This window comes from Archocentrus centrarchus, chromosome 19 (genome assembly GCF_007364275.1).
Source record: "Archocentrus centrarchus isolate MPI-CPG fArcCen1 chromosome 19, fArcCen1, whole genome shotgun sequence".
NCBI lineage: Eukaryota > Metazoa > Chordata > Actinopteri > Cichliformes > Cichlidae > Archocentrus > Archocentrus centrarchus.
The window spans coordinates 13,381,635-13,402,842 of NC_044364.1; the positions used below are offsets into that span (position 1 = coordinate 13,381,635).

At 38.7% G+C, this 21,208-nt stretch overlaps 2 protein-coding genes across 5 annotated transcripts; one reads left to right on the top strand and one right to left on the bottom strand.

Moving 5' to 3' along the window:
• Window positions 1-1,803: 1,803 nt before the first annotated feature.
• On the top strand, window positions 1,804-14,811 carry LOC115798895 (protein phosphatase 1 regulatory subunit 1B-like). 4 transcript variants are annotated; one of them, XM_030755893.1, is made up of 5 exons: window positions 1,804-2,116; window positions 8,557-8,688; window positions 9,502-9,580; window positions 11,364-11,487; window positions 11,589-14,811. In XM_030755893.1, the coding sequence occupies exons 1-5, from the start codon at window positions 2,021-2,023 to the stop codon at window positions 11,800-11,802; spliced, it is 645 nt and encodes a 214-aa protein (XP_030611753.1). In that variant the 5' UTR covers window positions 1,804-2,020; the 3' UTR covers window positions 11,803-14,811. The 4 variants fall into 4 exon arrangements, with proteins under 4 accessions (XP_030611753.1, XP_030611754.1, XP_030611755.1 ...); XM_030755894.1 differs by having other exon boundaries at window positions 8,557-8,640; XM_030755895.1 differs by having other exon boundaries at window positions 11,364-11,483; window positions 11,589-11,729.
• Window positions 14,812-16,903: 2,092 nt separating this feature from the next.
• pnmt (phenylethanolamine N-methyltransferase) lies at window positions 16,904-18,594 on the bottom strand. Its single transcript, XM_030755808.1, has 3 exons — window positions 18,420-18,594; window positions 17,779-17,989; window positions 16,904-17,339 (listed from the first exon to the last, which is right to left on the bottom strand). The coding sequence occupies exons 1-3, from the start codon at window positions 18,592-18,594 to the stop codon at window positions 16,904-16,906; spliced, it is 822 nt and encodes a 273-aa protein (XP_030611668.1).
• Window positions 18,595-21,208: the final 2,614 nt, after the last annotated feature.

The following is a 21,208-nucleotide window of genomic DNA, read 5'->3' on the forward strand; positions in this document are numbered from 1 at the left end:
TATTTTATTATTTTCAACTGCAAATGGAAAACGCAATAGTTTAAATCTTGCTCTGGGGAAACCTCAGTCATAAAAAATTAGAAATACCTGCTTTTAGCAGTTTGTCGCCGCCTCCTGGTGGTTTCAGGAAATACACAGTGACACAGTAACGCTCATATTCTTAATCTGCAGTAATCTCGTGGATGATTCTTTGCATTTATCACAACACAATACTCTTATAAATAATTGATCTTCAGACGTGCTCATTTTTGTGTTGCTGGATTTTATTGTGACATGGACTATTGCATATTGACTTGCATGCAAACCTCTCTCCTCAATGAAATTATTTTTTCAGTTTTGGACATTAGATGGTGCTAACCTCTCATCCCACTGTTGTCTGGTGTGGTGCCACGTGTTTTTGAAAGTGCTTGCAAACATATATTATATTTTCAAGGACAGGAGATGAACTGAAATTGAACTGAGCTGCAGATGGGCTGCTTTAACAGTCCAAGGTGGAAAGGTCTTTTATCTGAAGACCTTTCCCAGCATGCCTGTGTTTGCTGTCATTAGCAACTCTTCCTGGAGCTGGCAGAAACCCAGAGCTTTTTCAAATCCACTACTTCAGTAGAGGGTGAACCCTTGGACTTGTGGCAATTGGGATCAAGCAAGAGGCCCTCTGCTTACAGGACAGTCTGGTTATTTTCCAAAATATACAACAAAATGACAGGACATAGTTTAGACTTCCTTGCCTTCATAAAGATTGTTTTTCACTCTCCCTTAGGATATATTTCACCAAATCTAGACTGCTTCTTTAGGTTTAGGAAAAGATCCCAGTTTGGGATAAAACAGACCTTTTTTCCCCACAACGCTTAGAGTCCCATCAGAGGACAGTCTTAAGAAATAGCTAGTACAGGTATAAAAGATAAATGCTTCCAACTGAAATAGCCTAGATCACTTTCAGTCGGGCTCTGTGTCACGACAAAAAGGGGGGAGAAAAATCGTGTCCACGACAGTTCGTGACTATTTCACCGACCGCCACTCATTGTGTTACGCGCAGGCAAATGCATTTGTCCTCTCTTACCCTGCCTTCCCTCTTCTCGAACTTATGCTGAAGCACACACTCCAACACACTTACTGCACTGCCAGCACGCTAAGAAAAAATGTTGTCATGGCAACTGACTGCCTCATATATTTGCAGTGTATATAGTAAAGCCAAGGTGGGCATAGACGAAAACAGAGGTTAATCTTTGACTCTGCCTCTGGGGGAAATGTTTAGATCTTCATTTTATGACCAAAAGAGTGATGTTTCCAGCTTGTAGCACTTTCCGTCCTCATCGCAAAGTGAACGCGCAAATTTGCACATTGTCCGTGCATAAAGTAGCCTACCTTATGTGCCCACCTAAGAAAACAAACAAACAAACAAAAAAAAAAACACAAAAAAAAAAACGTGTTGGCATTATATCAACATTCCCAATCTAGATTCGGTTCAGTTGTGCCAAGATAGCCATCAATATCCATGAGTAGCATGTTCCTAATATTTCTTCTCTTTTAGTTCAGTATGACTTAATGCTGACTTCAGCTGTTTATCTATTTGTGATATTCAAGCATCCCATGTTTCTGAAATTCTTTAACGTTCTGTTAAATTGTGTTTAAATTTTCCATTTTATCAGTCGATGAGGGAGATGTCTTTATGCGGTACTTTCAAATTGCAGATGCTCAAAGTTTCTTCTTTCCCCGTCACGCATTAAGGTCAGTGAACACAGTTTGTGAGGGAGGGAGGGACGGAGGGGAGACTGTCAGGGAGGCGGGGAAGAGCGGGCGGCCACTGCTGTTAAACGGAACTCCACAGACCAGAGGATCGTTGGGACAGAAAGATGCCACTGGTCACTCAGTAACGCTGCATTTTTATCAAGTATAAGCACCTCGCTGCGGTTTTCACAGGCAGTTGCACTGAAGCTGATTTCGTCTGGATTTTAAGTTTGTTGCGCTCGGCTTTGGAGGTGACAGGCTGGACCCGCCGCTGCCCGCAGAGACGGAGGTGATGGACCGAGATGCAGACGCGGATGCGAGGAGGAAGATACAGTTCTCCGTGCCTTCCTCCGTGCCCACCCAGCTGGACCCGCGACAGGTGGAGATGGTGAGAGCGAGGGAGTGTGGCTGTAGCCTACACAGACGATGACAATGGTTGTGGAGTTGTAGTGAGTGTGTGGAAGGAGGTCAACCCTCAGTTATATACCAAACCTGTTTTGTTGTATGGTTGGTGATTGGACTGATAAACTCAGGCTGGATAACTGCATCTGTATATTTTTAAATTAATGGCAAACATCTAAGATATGCTTCTGAGGCATCAGTGCTGAGGTTGGCAGACAGTTATGTAACTACTCTAGCAAGACTTTGCAAAACTGTTTTGATGTTATATATCACTCTAGGCAGCGGGGTATGGGCAGTGCTGGGATTAAGCTGAGCTCTGCAGCTTCATTTTTTTTTGGAGCCCTTAAAAGTGATGAGACATATTTGCCTTTCAGAAGGAGTGGAGGAGGAAGAAGAGGAAGAAGTAAGAGATAAAGCACCATTTGTAACATTAAAAATTAGATGCGCCTGAGTCATAGATCTTTTACCACACACATGAAACAAAATGTAGAAGGTATTACTCATATACTCGTGGAGGTGGTGAGTGTATTATGTAAAGTTAGATCAGTTATCTGTTTCTTATGCTGAATCATCCCAGAGCGAGCGCTGGTCATGTGCTGGGATGTCAGGGAAACAGTGCAGTGTGAGGAGGGAAAGTATTAGGCTGTGCAGTGTGAACACAGACGTGCATTTTGTTGTGGTGTTAATGACAAGAGCCCATAAAGGTCGTGGAGTTAACAATGAGGTCATATTTGGACAAGGAAAGCAGCAAATGACAGGCTTATCCATTCCTTCTGCTTTTAAGACAGGCGATGTTCATAGCTTAATCACAGGCCGCTCCCTCGAGGGAAATTTTGCTGGAGACCAGGTGCAGTGTCAGGAATTTTTTTTTTTTTCCTGATAGGAGATTTGGAAACTTTCAAATGGCATCTGTTTGGAAAGCTTGTTTCAAGCTAATAAATCAATAAGTTCTGGGCACAGAGATATTTTCCCCCCACATCTGCTGTTTACAGCCCACTTGCAGTTTTTTTTTTTTTTTTTTTTTTTTTTGGGTGATGGTGCTGGTGCTGGTGGTGGTGTCTTAGTCTGTTCAGTGAAAAAGGGGTATTTCATTTGATTCTCTAAGCAATCCCAAGATACTGATTGGGATGACACAATTCTAAGTCATATGTTATTTTAAATACAATTAGTTGCTAATTAGTTGCTATACTTTACCTAATTTCCATGGAATTGTTCACATTAATGCACTTCACTTCTTCAGTCTTTGGTTATTATGACTCTTTCTCATATGATTTCAACAAATGCTCACTGAAAACATCATGAGCTAAATCACTTTTCTCTATATCAGCTCAGATCCAAGTAAGATTACTGCAAAGCTTCCTCCACAGACTAAATGCAAAGGCAAGAAGTCAGAGACATTAAATATTAGGGGGGCCTTGAAGAAGGGCATTTCCTTTAAAGTAGGGGGCTACAAAAGGTTACACGGCTTTATTTTTTGTTTTGTACGTGCTTCTGAAACCAGCAAGCCACCAAAATGACCAGAGCTAATGTTTGGTGGAACAGCATACAAAAATAATAATGCTCAATCAAACCTGTTGCTGAAAATCAGAATGATCAAACTGAGGAATTCCTGCAATAAATAAGATGCAAGGAAACCAGCTGAGGGGATAAACACTCATCCACCTGCAAAAAGGACTTTGTAATCCATAGTTCAGAAACCTGCATGATGATTTTCCACTTTCTTTTTCCAATGTACCAAAAATGCCCAGTGGTCACTCCATGTGCAATGAGACTCATACCCACAACTCTCATGGGTAACTGAACCCAACATATTGCAAGTCCTTCTGGGAATGGGTTCGTAGTTTGAAAGACTTTGACAGAGCCTCATCAGCTGAATTCCTTGTTCACATCATCATCAGCACACGCACATAAAAGGAAATCATTTAAAATCCACACACACAGTAACAGTGGTGATGCAAAAGGTTATGAAGAGGAGATTCAAATCCTGTGAGGCAGATCTCAGTAATGACTTATATTCAGCAAATTTTATCTATAAGGAAGTCTTGCACCCTGGCAGCCATCCTAGTAATGACTCAGATATTTTTTTAAGCTCCCATGAGTGAAAGAAGAGAACAGCAATAATGTTAAATTCAATAGTCCCTGGCACATAAAAATTGCAAGTGCATAATAAGTAGTCAGAGCTCATTAAAAATTCTTACAAACTGTGGTTACTTTGCCTCAAAACAAGATTTTAAATGCATTTTGCTTGTAAGTTATAGCACAACCACACATGCACAAAGTCAGGTGACACTCTGTCATCATTAACAGCTGCAGAACCAGGACTGAAGTTTATTTTTTCTTGCCTTTTCTTGATTTCTGTTTACTGCAGCTTAAGTTGCCAAGAAGGTCCTTGCTTTCACTTTCAATAGCTACCATCCCCTACAGTCTTGTCTTTTCATGGCCCTTGTGAAAGGCTAACCCTGATGCCCACTGATAGTGACTGAAATGTCTAGAAATGAATAGAAATAAAGGCAGGAATAAACCGAACAAATTGAGCTGAAAAACAGGGGAGGAAAAGAAGCGACGGTAGCTGACAGAAGCTGAGCAAGAAACGCAAAAGGGGAAAAATCATCAGCCAAGGAGACGACTGATTAAAAAGAAAGAGATTAGCTGTGGATGACTGAGGAGTGAATCAAGGGCAAGGACAGCTCATGCCAAGAAAGCACCACAGCACAAATAAAAAGCTCTCAAGTCTAATAGAGTCTTATTCAACAAACCCACCGAACTCTCCTCTGTTCTTGTTAAGTCATTAATGCTATTTAAAGAGTGGGCGGATGGATTGATATTGGTTTGATTGTAAATCATCAAACCTAGATACAGTGACTATAGTTAACAACAGAAGATGATAGCAGGAAACATTCAACAAGACAGTAACTCCAGTCTCCCACTAGGAAGTTTTCATTTCCACCAGTATGTGTGTGGGTTCAGCTCCCAGTCTCCACTATCCAGGCCACTGCTACAACAAGATTACACAATTTAGAGGTTATTTAAAAAAAAAAATTTAAAAAGCCAAAAAACCAATTTAAAAAAAAAAAAAAAACAGGTCAAAAGTCATCAGTCATGTTGTGGTCAATTCATGTTCTCCAAATGATTATTCCCTGAAAAGCATCCTGTGAACACAGAAAGAGCTTTATGCTTTTATTGCATGGTCTTAATTGTGAAGTAGGTAAGTTATTTTTGTGTGAAAGGCTTTTTAGGTCACTGCCCCCACCTAGCACTGTCACTGCTCATTTAGACACCCGGTATGACGCATTGGGGTCGAATGTTATGCAACTAGAGGTCATCCTACCTACCAAAACTGAGGTGTGGGATTAATGATTTACTACATGACCACTATACTTAGAAGCCATGCGGCTTAAAGTCTTCTTTCTAGAAGTGTCTGTGTTTTGTTAATAGCTGCAAAATAAAGAGCTCTTTATCATGGCTTGGTATAAATTTGGTAAATGCACAGATAAAGTGTGCATTTAATAATGCAGCATGTATCAGTGAGCTCCAGTATCAGTGAGTTCCAGTAACATTTAAACTTTAATATCAAACATACCTTTTCTGGATATGGAAAAGGACGGAGTAAAGAGTTATTTAAGGAGATGTCAGACATCATTCATTTTCTAAAATACCTAAAGAGGTTTCTATGATGTTTTCAACTGCAGCCCAAACTTCTTTAAAGCAGTCTTCATCATATTGTTTGCCAAATTTATTTTCATATCAGATGCCTCAATCAGCCTTTGTGTGTTGTTATCCTTTATTGTCCCTGTAGTCTCAGTATCCTAATCCCCATCCTTGACCCTTTGCTATCAGAACATCCCAGAGGGACTTTGTCCCTTGAAAATTGTTCTCAAAACTCTCAAATGGCAATGAACAGACAAAAAATAAATATAATAAAACCAGCAACTGACGTCAGAAACTAACCTTATATTTTTTAGGGTTATCGTTACTTCTAATCATTGAGGACAACTTAGACCTCACAGGGTTAAAATATTATTGGACCAATAAAATAGATTTTAAAAAAGCTTTTTTTCACAAAATAGGATCCAGTAAGTATCATAATACCATATTATAAAAATATTTAAGGAATCTAGTCTTCTAAAATAACAAAACAAAAGGTAATAAGTCCAGCATGAGCTATCTGCATGGGAGGTGAAACATAAAACTATGAATCTGTTACCAATAAAATCAGACTTCCAGTGCAGCCACGCTGAGCTACCAGTGGTATTTACAGGCATTTCAGACACACACAACAAGGACCTGATGAAAATAAAATATGTTCCCTGTAGGTGCTTGACCTTCTGGTTACAGTGTTAACAAAACGTAGGTCGCTATGTCTGAAGAGGCTCTCAGACAGGTGCTCAAATTGTCTTTTGGTCCTTTGGCCCCACATGCTTCTTTTTTTTTTCCTGAGAGCTGCATGAGCATGTTTTATGTGAAACTGCCTGTGTTTATTAGATTGCCACACTCATATTTTCATGTTAATACATTTTTAACCTCTAATAGGATGCCTTGTGATTCATATTTAAATTTGTTCCCCAAAAAGGGCTGCATATTTAATTCTAGTGTGTGAGTAATGAATATGTATGAATGCCACACACAAAGGGAAGCAGAAGCTGTAAGAGTTACTCCAGAGTGAAAGCTGCCCACACATTTCAATGCCTACACTCTTTGCTGTGATTGGTTTGGCGGCCGCTTGTATTTCGCAACAATTGTATCACCATAACACATTACAAAATAGAGATGGTGGTGACTATATTGCACGTTTTCCATAAATAACAAGTTATAAATGTAACCAATCTAATAAAAGTAAAAATGCTCCAAAAGCACACAGTAAGAATCCTGAAAGCGTTATATTACTGGATATTTATATTTCTGTAATATGAGTTCTTTTTTGTACCTACTTTATTTAGTATGGAGCCAGTTTAATCATGTTCCAGTGGAACTGGTTTGCTTTTCCCTTTCTCCTGTGGTGTTCATACTCTTTCTCACTGAGGATGTTTATGCTGTCCAGTGTCATATTCTAGATCACATGGATTAATTTGTGAATCTAGAATAAGTAATTATTTCACCCAGTTGAACCTTCTCACCATCATGAGGTTTCCAAAAGGCCAGCAAGCCATTTGGCATGGTGGGGGTCCCAAAGAGGGGCAGCGTAAGGGCCAGGATAAGCTTTATTTTTTAAACTGTGAACTGTGAACCTAATAAATCTCCTTTAAATAAATCTAATAAATCTCCTTTATTGCAAAATGTTGTCCTGTGGCCTCAAATTGCATCTATGTGCATGAATGATTTAATTTTGTAAGTCATATTACTGGCAAGCTTACTTTTGTAATGTTCTTCTTTTAGAGGAATGTGATAGTTTAGTATATACTGTGGATATACACTCACCAGGCACTTGCTAGTACCAAGTTAGCCCCCCTTCCACCTTCAGAACTGACTTAATTCTTCCAGGCATAAATTAAATAAGGTGCTGGAAACATTCCTCAGAGATTTTGGTGCATATAGACATGATATATTTTTTTTACCCTACTATCCAAATGTTGCAACAAAAATGAAGACTTCTCAGATCAGAACAGGTAATAATTTTCCAAACTTTTATTGTCCAATCATGGTGAGCCAGTGCAAATTGTAGACTCAGTTTCTTGTTCTTAGCTGCTGTAGTCCATCTGCTTCAAGGTTTGATGTGTTGTGCATTCAGAGATGCTCTTCTGCATATCTTAATTGTAATGAGTGCTTATTTGAGGTACTGCTACCTTCCTTTCAGCTTGAAGCAGTCTGGCTATTCTCCTCTTACCTCTGACATCAACAAGGCCTATTTTCTGTTTTTCTGACCAATCTCTGTAAACTTGAGAAAGAGTTCTGTGGGAAAATCCCAGTAGATCAGCAGTCCTGAAATATCAGCCTGTCTGGGACCAACAACTGTGCTGCATTCAAAGTCCGTTAAATCACCTTTCTTCAAGAAAGGTGAGGAAAGGCGTGGACTTCATCTATGCCTTCATTCCTAAATGCACTGAGTTGCTGTCGTGTGACTAGCTGATAAGATATTTGCATTAACAAGTATTTGAACAGATGTATCAAGTTGCTTTGTATAATGACGAGATAAGCACATGACAAAAGAGCAGAAAAATCAAAGAGATTTAATTTAAGAGAGAGGAACATGTAGCAGAAGAAGAAAAACATTTAAATAATCCATCTACCTTCTATGATAAGATGTAATCCTCATTCACAAGTTGGACAGTCTCGTTCATGTTGTTATGTAATGATATACATGCATAGTTTTCAAAGAACAAATTTTCATATATGGCATATGTGACATCAAGCTCCACAAACTCAAATAAATTATTTAACCAACAAAAGCCCTAAAGAAAAAAACTTTTCTCTCTCTCTCTCTCTGCTAAGATTCGACGTCGGAGGCCGACACCTGCCACACTGTTCAGACTGACAGACCCACCATCACCAGAGGAAGAAAGCAGCCCACATCAGGTAGATGTGCACGTGAGCATTCACTCTATGAGAGCTAAAAATCCACTGGTAAGGGATCTGCATCAAATTTTCTCCATATTCACAAGTCCCAATACCCCACAATACAATGCAATCATGGCTACTGAAATCATTGGAAAGATTTGTGTTTTGATTTTAGTGTGTATTCTGTATGTGTGTGTGTGTTTTTCTCCATCATTAAGACCTCACTTCTGCTATCAAGCTCTATAAGTAAATGCAGTAAACTGAGGCCTATATGGAAGCTGGTTTCCAACACTTGAATAAAACAAGTCAAAATTTCAGGTTATTATCACAAATTTCAAGTTAAATTGAAGTTTTTTGATAATAACTTGAAATTTTGACTTATGGATTACAATATATATATATATATATATATATATATATATATATATATATATATATATATATATATATATATATATATATATATATATATATATATATATATATATATATTTTTTTTTTTTTTTTTTTTTTTTCAGTGGTGGAAAAAAGCTTCCATGCTCTCAGGCTGCATGAAAGTCTTCATGAGAAATGTTAAATTACATTTACATTACGTTTTGTAAATTACATTTACATTTTCCTTGATTTACATCATAAGTTGCTTGTTACAAGTATGAAAGTATTTTTATATCTTGACTTAACTTTTCATTGGCTTTTGCTGACAAACCTGTACATTTTTCCCCTCTTCTCTTTGAAAACAGTTGCTGCTATAATCCCAGCAACTGAAAAAGAACAATTATTAAATTTATGATATCATGTTATTTTTTGAGACTATAATAAGACAAAATAGTGTTGCATACTCCATTAGCTGTAAACTCTGGTTTGCATTTTTTATGTCAGCAGTGGGCTCTTGGGGAAAATGGAGCTTTGAAAGCCAAACTGGTTCACATGTCAACCTACCAGCCGCCATCTCTTAAAGGTAAATGAACACTGACTTAAATCATTTTGTGTGTGTTTTTCCACTTGTACTCACACACTGTTTATATAACAAATGACACCAAATGAAAGAATTTGGGAGACCTAATTCCGCTGTGGCAGCCACCATGTGGTCTCTATCTGTCGGGACTACGCGCATATCCAAAAACCACAATGAGAGTGTGTGTGTGTCATGTAAGATTAGGAGCAGTGGCAGCTGTGAGTCTGTTCTGGATCATCCTGGATTATAGAATGGGCGCACAGCTGTAACATGGTCTCACACACCCACGAGCACATGCAAACACACTATCAGATATAACTGGAGTCACACAAATGTAAACACGCACAAAAATATGACTATGTTGTTATAAATATTTATAGAGTATAGGGTTTTTAGACATCTTCTGTTTTGTGGAAATCGTGGCTTGACACTTGCCACTCATAATATTAACTGGGTTTTATTGGTGTGATGTATAGCATTTACATTTCTACATAAGAACAGTTTCTTCATTTCATAAATCGTGCATACATTTAAAAAAACCCAAATCTAAAGTGAAAAAAATCATTAAAAAAAATTTTTTTTTTTTTTTTTTTTTTTTTTTTAGTTGAAAAATGTGTCACCTAAGTCATATCAACAACTTTTTGAAGTTAGGTATATTCTCATTGCTTTGTAGAATGTTGTCTTTATAGTTCTTTATCTTGGCATTAAATTTTAGAGGCTGCTTCTGGCCTTTAATAGGCATAGCAAGGGTCTGCTTGTCCCTATATACAGATGATATTGTCCTTTTTAAAAAAAATGTAATTTAACTTTCCTGTATATATTATTTATTAGACAGATGATCAGACAAGTGATCCGTAACACGACTCCAAATTGATTACACCGCCCTGCATCAAAAACTAAATTTCAGCTGCTTTCCAGAACATACTTGATATTACCTAATACAATAATGCCGAATTCAAAAATGCCCATAAAAATATTCAGTTGTATACAGTTTTGTCACAAAATGTAAATCAATTTTTTTCACATATGGTCCATTTGTGCTCATTCTATTTCAGCTTTTCCAACACAATTTGCATATTTTTCATGGGTTTCTTTTAACTGGACAGAATGACTAACTGACACTGATGCAAAGTAACTGCCATTATGCAGTAGGACACATTTTAGGCTGGTTTTTTAGCTATCAAGGAACTGCCTCCTCACACATGCATCAAACTCACAACCAATTGCACCCAAAAGACCTTCAACATTAACAAACTAGACAACCAGACAAAGGAGGTTTCATCTCACTAAGCCTACACCCAAGCAACTGAGGACCTTCCTTCGGCAGAGGTTTTCGACACACCCAGCAATCCAAATCAGGTGCCTATGGTTTGTCTGAGTCACCCAATTTCATACCAAATAAGCAAAGTATGCCTTTTTACACAAAATGTGATATGTTTTGTCACTGTTTGGTTGTAGTGTAGCGGCCACAGATAAAGCAAAAAATGTCTGGATCATGCTTAATTGACACTCATGAAATAATGTAATGTGATAGAGCAAAATGGATATGATGCAGTATTATTAATGGTGGGAACTATTGATGTGTAACGTTACAAGTTTAGATACAAGTTTGGATCCAAACTTGTAACGTTACAAGTTTAGATACAAACACAATATTCTTTCTTATCCACTGGTTTTTTATCCTCTAGAAGACAATGGACAGATGAATGGAAGAATAGGTGTTTTTTTAATCTGTAAAAATTTTTGCAGTGCAACTTCATGCGTCACCATTGATTTGTATTTTCAGCTGTCCAGAAGATGGCACAGGCCCATTTGTCCTCCCTTGACATGAGGTCTGTAGACATAGAGTCGTCTTCAGGGGAAGAAGAGGAGCAACATGACGAGGAGAGGCAGCAGAAAACCTCAGGTGGGTAAGATAGGATAGCCTTTTAACTTATTCACTTTTTAACATTTTTACCGGCACCTATACCAAGCATGGACACTTACACTTTTGAAATTCCTTTCGTGTCAGATCCAAAAGAAGAAAGCAAACCACAGAGGGAACGTTGTGGTCGTCTGGACAGTCCAACAGAAAGTCTCTGTCATCACCACAAAGACAAAGAGGAGGCCAAAGAAAGACAGGAAGAAAAGGGAGAATGACAAAAGAAGAGGGCTGTGATGGAGACAGAATTAGTGAGAAATCTATATGCATAGCACGTGTATGTACCATACATATGTGTGCATGAAAAAGTGTGTAAGTGTGTAGTATTTGGGTCTGTGGGTAAAAGTGTAAAAGAAGAATGTAGAAAAAAGAAAAGCACAACAGAGATTCTTTGACAAAGGTCAGACTGTTATTGAGCTGACTGAGGAAACATTTAGCCTGAGACTTGTGAAGTAAATCGCATCTCCATGAGCCAAAGAAGCGAGGGTGAAATTCCAATCAGAGAACGACACTGCACAAGACATATGAGAATAGCTAAGAACTGTTGTATTTTCATAAAGCATTCATAACATTTTCAAAAATGTGTTTTTTTATTCTGTTGTGTGAAGGTGTGTGAAGACTGTGAGACTCATTTCATCTGTATTTGAAGAATTAGAATTTACATTGCCTTTACTGACATCACGTTTAAAGGGGCATGAACCAAAGTGACACGGGTGCTAAATCTACATTTCACGTCCAATTAAAAGATGGCAAATGAAGTGCGCAATTTACGAAAAAGCCAAATGTCACAGCAGGTAGTGAACACAGATTTGCAGCAAACACGTTTTCCTGTGTGTATTGTACAAATGCACAAGATTACATTTTGTATGTAGTATCACTGAAAACAGTAACAGGCTGTTATTTTAAGGAGTATCATGCAATGTGGCTTGTGGTAGATGATGTGGTTGACAGACATGATACTTTGTGTTAAATAAAAGTCTCCAGTGCAGTAAACATAGCCAGTCCCTGCTGAAATTTAGCTCAGAAATTGTGGGACTTCTTCCAAAGTCATATGCAACTCTGAAGTTTGCTTTTCAGTTTGCTTTCCTCAGTCTTTCACATATTTGTCTGCAAGGTCAAGAAATCAAAAGACTGAGGATTACAGACGAATTCAGCACAATCACAGCCACAGTAGACCAGATTATATCCTAACAGATTAATCCAACTAATCACGATAATGCAGCAGTGTTTCTGGCTAGATATTTTGAACAGTTTTTTTTTTTTGTAAAATGGAGATTAGCAGACATGATATGTTTGGGATGGCACACGTGTCAGCTTGATCCTGCAAGAAGACTTACCTGATTTTCAGAAACATCACATATAACAGTTTATTCATGACCCTGTACATAAACACTGTTTTGTGGTGATTGATATTAAATCATTTATAATAGGCTGTGTTTGTATATTTTGGTCATATATTCTGAGTTCTGAGTTCATATGTTCTGCTGTTCTGAGTTTTTATTATCTGAGAGCTCTAAAACATTTTTTAAATGTTTGCAGACAGCCTTGGATTTAACCAAGGATATTTGTGTTCTTTATCATAGGTATACACTCACCTGCCACTTTATTAGGCACACCCATTCAACTGGTTTTGCAGTGACTCAACTTAGCTCAAATTTAGCCATGCATATGTGTTCAAGAAAACCTGCTGAGGTTCAAATTGAGATTTGTAATGGGGAAGAAAGATGATTTTAAGTGAACATGGCATGGTTGTTGGTGCCAGACAGGCTGGTCTGAGTATTTCACAAATGCTGATCTACTGGGATTTTCCCACACAACCATCTCTAGGGTTTACAGAGAATGGTCTGAAAAAGGAAAAAATATCTTGTGAACGGAGCTCCTCTGTGTGAAAATGTCTTGTTGATGCAAGAGGAGAATGGCCAGACTGCTTCAAACTGATAGGGAGACAAACCAAGGTTTATTGAATGCACAACACGTAGAATGGGCTACAACAGCAGAAGGCCACACCAAGTGCCACCATTGTCAGCTAATAAACAAGAAACTGGGTGTACAGTTCGCACTGGCTCACCATGATTGGTCAACAGAAGATTGGAAAAATGTTGTCTGGCCTGATGAGGCTGGATATCTGATGCAACATTCAGAGGGTAGTGTCAGAATTTAGCATAAAGGCATGGATCCATCCTGCCTTGTATCAGTTGTTCATGCTGGTGGGGGTGGTGTCATGGTGTGGGGCACACTTCCTTGGCACACTTTGGGCCCCTTACTACCAACTGAGCATCATTTAAATGCCACAGCCTACATGAGTATTGTTGCTGACCACGTCCGTCCTTCTATGATGACAGTGCACCCATCTTTTGATGGCTGCTTCCAGCAGGATAACACACCATGTCACAACCAAAGTTCAAATCCTCAAAACAGCTATTTTAATCCAGAATTTCAAACACTGGATACATTTCTAAGGTTTTATTTCAAGTCAAATTTCCAACTTAAAAACATGACAATGCAATGACACAAAGATTTGATGACACTTGCAGCTACACAGTGCTGTGCAAGTCGACGGATTACTCTTTTGTCCTTTTAGCATATGACGCAAACAGCAAAGTTCAGACATTTAACATTCATTCATGCCAACTGTTTCCTATGCAATTCAATGTGTGAAGACTCCTTTAATCCTTGGCTCAGCTCTCTCATCCTTGCACACTCTGTCATTAATCTTTATTTTTATTAGTAATAGTAGTATTAACAGACTAACTCAGAGACACAGAGATGCATTTACAGCCACTTTCGAATCACTGATTAACCTGAGAAGCAGGTCTTTGGAAAGGTTAAAAACTTTCTTGCTGGGAGGCAACTGATGCACCACTACTGGCTAACTCGTGTAACTAATCTGACTGCACTAAGTTTTAAGGTTAGTTAGTCTTCTCCCCTCACCTAGTTTAGTCCACTGTAACTTAACTGAAGTTTATATAAGGTGTTTTTCATTTCATTTAGCACTTAAAGCACTTTTTATAGTCCAGCTGTCTGCAAACAGATTTTTTAATGCTTACACACACATGCAAACCTAGATGGATGCATCAGGTGATGCGTGGGGTTCATTATCTTGCTCAACAACACTTCAACATACAGATGAAAGAAGGAGACAAACCCTTCTAAATCCTGAGCCACCATAAACTACATTTTTGGGGCCATCGTTCCGAATTGTGAAACCAGTGAGGAGTGTAAGGGGAGATGTGATAGAAACAAACAACATACAAATGATCTGAATGTAAGATTGCATGTTGGACCAGTGGTTCCCAGTGTGCCGTGAAATATGTGAACAAGACATTCTGAATAAACCAGTGTGTTCAGGCTTGTGAAATAGTATTTTAAAATATCACAACACTGTTACTTAATTTAAAAATAAAAGAACAAAAAACAGGCGTGCATGTAGTTACTTATACAGGGATGAGTGCATTTATTTAGCTTTTGTAGCACACCAACATACCTGTGTACATTCTTGCAAATGGTTTCATGTATTACTAAATCATCCAGGATCCACAAGACTGTCAGACTACTGTATATAACACTGCCATATCCCTTTTGTCCTTTTTGACTCATAGATTATAGTGTTTTAGGGTAAGTGCTGCAGTATCATCTATTATTACCACTAACACACACACACACACACACACACACACACACACACACACACACACACACACACACACACACACACACACACACACACCGGGGGAGTGTTATAGCTCCAGTTTTATTTACTTTGAATAATAATGAATGTAGAACTAACTCATCTGATGAGCTTAATGTTAAATTTGCTGATGATACAGATATGCAGATCCATATCACACAAGTGTCATTTACAAGAAAGGGTTCAGAAGATTATACTTCAAGCTGTGACAGTTTGATGTGGAGAGATACGTTCTGGTTCTTTTCTTTGATTGGTACTAATATACGAAACTTCTCACAAAGTTTTGCAAATTTTTCATGCCCAGAAATCTTTTATTGAACAAATCCAGTTAATATGATATCACACGGTTGTCACTTGCACATAGCTTTGATTTTGGGTGATTTTGGTTGTTGTTAATGTCTGTAGTGTTTGTAATTGTGACGTGTTTATAGGCACAAATGGAATCTCCAAAAGGACGATGAACATGACTGCTGCTACTGTATGACAGTTTGTGTTTGTGTTTGATAACACTGAACACTGACAGAAAATAGCTATTATATTAAAAAAATAATAACAATAATTTAATGTAAGACATTTTAAAATACTGCTATTAGGCGTATTCAACCAAGTTACTGTAATTTTAGTGTTATAGTTTCAGAAAACAGAAATGCCATATACAGTTGTTGGATCAATTACTTGTTCCAAAAAAAAAAAAAGAGAAGATGTGTGAGAGATACAGATTAATAAAGGAAGATCCACAGAGATTGCTTATGTATAGGACCCAGAATTCTGTGCTACTGCCTCTGGGATGTGGTAAAACCAACCCAGTAATAGCAAAGTGGCCAGTGAATGTAATATTTACAAAAACAACAGAAAATCCTCAAAGATCAAATAAAGTTAGTTTTATTAGGCTTTGTTTAATGTTAGTAAAACACAAAAGAAAGTACCGTTTTGCAGTGCTAATAATATATCTTTACTGAAGAGATGCCAAGAATGAGATTTGAGAAGCAGTTCAAGATGGCCAGATAGCGACACCTAGTGTTCACGTCTTCTAATTGCATAATGATTCCATAAAATTGCACATAGTACCAACATTAAAGTTAAACTATGGAATGACGTGGAAAGATTTTTTTTTTTTTTCCTCAGGTTCCCTCGCCTGCAGCCAGAATATATCAGCTATATGTGAAAACAACATGATGAAATAAGCGTTGCATTTTTCATTCATATGATCATGATCAAAAATCAGTTCAACATTTTGGGTAATTAGCAGCTGAATGAAAATGATTTTATGTGATATGCATATACACAGTAGCACTAATATTTACAGTCTTGATGCCGTAGGAAGTGCGTTTGAACTGCGGGAGGCGGCTAAATTTACAAAACCAGCAAGTGCTTTTGCAGCAAACACTGTCACTTTTAGAAAGAAAAAAATGTGATGGAATAAAGTGAAAGATGCCATTCATGTGTTTGTGTTTTAGCATTATGTTCCTTGAGAGTCAACTGGAATACTTAAAAATGAGTAAAGATCAAAATTGATGCAGTCTCTCGCGCAAAACAAAAACATGCGTCTGTTTTATTCTTAGCATCATCAGCAATCCACTTTTTAATTTAATTGCTAAACCATGTGTTTACCGAGGATTAATTTATATTATTTCAATTTGAACAGTGCCTTTTTTAATTTCTTCTTTGAGATTTTTTTAAACTGCCCTCTTTGCTTTTGTCTCACTTGTTTACTTTCTCACTTTCTTGCCTTTACAAAAAACACTCCAGTCACATCATCAACGCCCACCCTCATATCCTGAGTCAGTGTGTAAACCTCCAGCCGGATCAGAGTGTATCCACTCTCATTTAAACTAGCACAGACCTGGGCCTCATTCAGTGGGACCACCGGGATCCTCACCCCAGGCCCCGCAAAATAATAACTCTCCCCCAGGGCACCAATGAGCAGGAGGTGGCCACCAGGGCGTAGGAGCTTTCCGATGTGGCCGAGGGCCCTGGTGAAGGTAGCGAGGTCGGGGCTGACACTTTCCAGGCAGAAGCAGGACACCAGACAGTCGGCCCCTGCTGAAGGAAGGGTGTCAGGAGCCAGGGGCTGAGAGCAGTGCACGTCAATGGGGAGGATGTCTGCGATGGCCCGACGTAGCTTGGCGGCTTTCTCAGTCCATGCTGAGGGCCTATTGGAGTGAATCGTCAAGCTATATCAAAACTGCTCTGTCAGTTTTGGACCATATTCCTAATGTGTGCATGTGTTTTTCTCAGCAAACATCTGCTAGATTATCGTTCTATTTGAGTCACTTTTTACTTCTCTTGCTATTAAGAAGAAATGCACTATGACAAGGCCAAAATGAATTGTTAGGAAAGAGAAGATAACTTCCTTCTTAGGACTGTGCAACAAAAGTGTCTCACCTCAAGAAAACTGAAAAGAAAAAAGGAAATCTGAAATAATCTAAATGTTGTTTTTTTTCTTTGAAATGCCATAAATTACAAATATAAATAATTTGATGATTACACAGATCTAACAATCATCGAATGTGAAAAAGTGACCCTCTCAGTAACAAAAATTTTAAGCTGTAAAAAGTCTTCAATCGTAGTGCAAATTAATCTTTTCCATACCGTCGCCCCTCCAGCTCACAGACGTGCTGCAGGTACGGTGTCCAGTCAAGACTGCATCCTCCCTCATCCTGCAGCCAGCGCCTCAGCTCCTGCCGGTTCACCTCCAGGAAGTCTGTCAGGAGCACTTTACTGAAAACCTCACATCCGCTCATCACCTGGTAGAGGGTGGGACCTGAACCTATGTCCACAAGGAGCTCACCACTCACATCACCTGGGTAAAGAGGAGAAAAGGGAGGAAAGTGAGACCCTAAAAGAAGCGACTGTTTGATTAAAACGCGTCCACATGACTTGTAAGGATAATTTGGATTAAACTGTTTTATCTTAAACTGGTGTCATTTCAGAGCAAGCACAGAAATTGGCTTGATGTTGTGTATGCTATGTATGCTCCATCCATTCTCACTCCTAACACTAACTGACTGTCAGTGTCAGCAAAATGAATGTGACCCTTGACAATTAAGAAACTAAACAACCTCCTAGTATTAAAAAAAAAAAAGGTTCTATTTCCAGGCCCACCCAAGGCTCTATTTCTGTTTTCAGCTACAAACTAAAAGAAAGAAAAATAAGGAGTTGTTAAAGCAAGTTTTTATTGCATTTCAGAAAGATAAGTTTTTGCTTTGTAAAACACAACAGAACCTCCTCACCTTCAGTTAAAGCTCTGTGCAGGCATGCCAGTTTCCAGGGCACGATGCTGTCTTTTCTTGTGAAATCAGCCCGTGGTGGAGTGTAGTTGTACTGCAGATAAGCTGCAGGATCAAATCTCCGGTAACAGGCTTTCATGGCCGCTACTCCGTTCTCTCTTCCCTTTTCTTCCATCATGCTGCTTTCTCTGCCGCAGTACCTTGCACTTCTGTTTTGGCTGGTCAGTCTTCAGGTAAGCTGCTGACACCCCCTGAGCTGAATTATATACCTGTGTGTGTGTGTATATGTGTGTGTAGGTGGGTGTATCTGTGGTATTATACAAGTGCTTTTGCTTTAGGCTACCCTGAGTTTCATGGAGCGATAGTGATCCTCTTTTTCAGACGATGCTGCCTGATAGCATTTGTTCTGTTCACTTTCCCTGCCCTAAGGCACTGATACCATCAGATCAGGGGGCTTCCTCCAACACTAGACACAATAATGGACTCCTCATATGGCTTTTAGCTCCTTTGCCGACCTTTCAAAGGCCTCTCATATCTACACAATCATTCCAAAGGGCCTTTTGCAGTTAAATGGTGCAGAGCAGGTTTGTCTCAGGCAACCCCTTTTGAAGATACAAACAGGCCTATCTTAAAGACAAACAAGTTTGTCTCTGGCTTCGATGGCCATTTCACCTGGTGATTTTGGTACTGAGTTGCAGAGATAATGAATGGTAAGTGGTCACAGGGTAAAGGTGCAGGAGTCTCCCTGCCTACGTTTGCCTCCCATAGCAAGTCAGAGATTCAAAAAGTTTCCTTTTTCCTTTCAAAGATAATGTCATTATAATGCTTTTCCAACATCTTTAAATATAGACAGTCGTTCTCTCTCGAGCTGACCTCAAAGGACACCCTTGCCCTGGGTTTTATTAGATCTTCCTGTTTAAGGACAGTTGTTACTTTCAGCCCCCTGATTGTTCACAGATATTTCCCACTCTTGAGACAATATGGATTGTTATTGGCACTAAACAGGTAATTAACTGTAAAGCTCTATTATTGTTGTTAGTTATGCTGAGTATGTGATTCCATAGTGTAGCGGTTTACACATTCACTTAACATGTATAAGAGCCTCATTCCAGACTGGGAGGAGATGCAAATTCCTGGAAGGGTCATGTCAGGAAGGGCATCTGCCAAGTTGAACATGTGGTGCTACCTGCTGTAGCAACCTCTTGTGAATAAGGGAGCAGATAAAAGTGTCCTTAGTTATGCTCCTACTTTTTAAATGTTTATTTTCCATGTTAATAAAACAACTACTAGAGCCTAAAAGGCCACACTCCCCAAACCTCTGTGAGCATTAATCAGTAATCCATACATTTTCTTCCACTTATTCAGTTTGGGACAGGAGTCTATTCCAGTCCCAACTGCTCACAAGAACACAGGGAGAACATGCCCCTCTACACCAAAGGAGGGGCAGCCAGCTGGTGGATTCAAACCCAGGACCTTCTTGATGTGGTGCTAACCACTGTGCTATATTAATCAAGTTAGTTAAGTTTGTGGGTATTAGTCAGTAATGTAATGAAAACATTTAATAAAATGCTATTACTCTGTATTCTGAACATGAGAGGATTCAGCCATGTTCGTGTGCACCCATACTCAAGCTGTACTCAGTGTTTAGAGGTAAATGTGAATATCTGTGAGCTGCTAACAGCTCAAATAAAATCATGTTGATATTAAGCAGAGATAATGTGACCTTTGCTTAGAAGCATTAAATATTTCAGTATGCCAGGTTCAGTATGATAGGAATGTCCTTAGTGCTGTAGTCATAAACTAAAGTATCAAATCTACTCAATAATGGCACTATATTAAAAAAAACAAAAAAAACAGCATCATCAACATCCCTAATCTTTGTCGTGAGGGAGGCCTGAATGTGTGTTTCATCATAATCCATAAAATAGGTGTGAAGAAACTTCACACTACGCCGCATATGTAGCGGAGGAAAAGTTAAAAAGAGCCAAAAATAAACAGAATTAAAATGTTGCACAGATGCACACACACTCACAAACAAACACGTGTTTGTGGATCAGTGCAGGCAGGAGTACGGTAAGGGTCAGTTCCTTCCCCTGAGTCAGATAGACAGATAAAAGAGCAAAGAAGAGGAGGAACATGGAAGAACAGATAAAGGGCAAAAGCAGACAACAGAGAAAAGAACAGGACAGGTATAATGGAATAACACACACTTAGCCGGAGCAACAGGAGTCAATTTAGTTATCTATAGTCCCAGGGGCAGTGGGGGTTCAACGGTGTGACTCAAGTCTGCTGTGGGTCACTCTTCATTTTGTCCCAGCAGGATAGTGTAGATACCAAAATACTCTTCTGCAGCGCTTTGATTGTTTTTCAATCACACTGAGTAATTGAAATGTAGGCAACAAGGTAATACTACAGGGCATGATTTCTACACCCACTGCTTCCGGTTAGTTTTAAATTGATCAACTGAGAATAATGAAGGAAGAATTGAATGGAAACTATTTGGGTTTTAAACAGTTCTGTATGCTCTAATGGCTTGAAAATGCATTTAGAATCTATTGTTGCTGTAAGTAACCATCAACACTCAAGTCAAGATTTTTATTAAACAATAAACTGCTTGCTACAAAAGTACTAAGTTATTTTAAAAATTTTTATAAAAAAGAAAATCATGGAGGGAAAAATTGGCTTGTAGTTAGTTAGTTTTATGTTTTATGATCTTTTGTTTTCCTAAAAACCTTTAAACCTACACCAGCAGAGGCACGAGTGGTTTGAATGGGTTTGCACCAGCCCTCCCA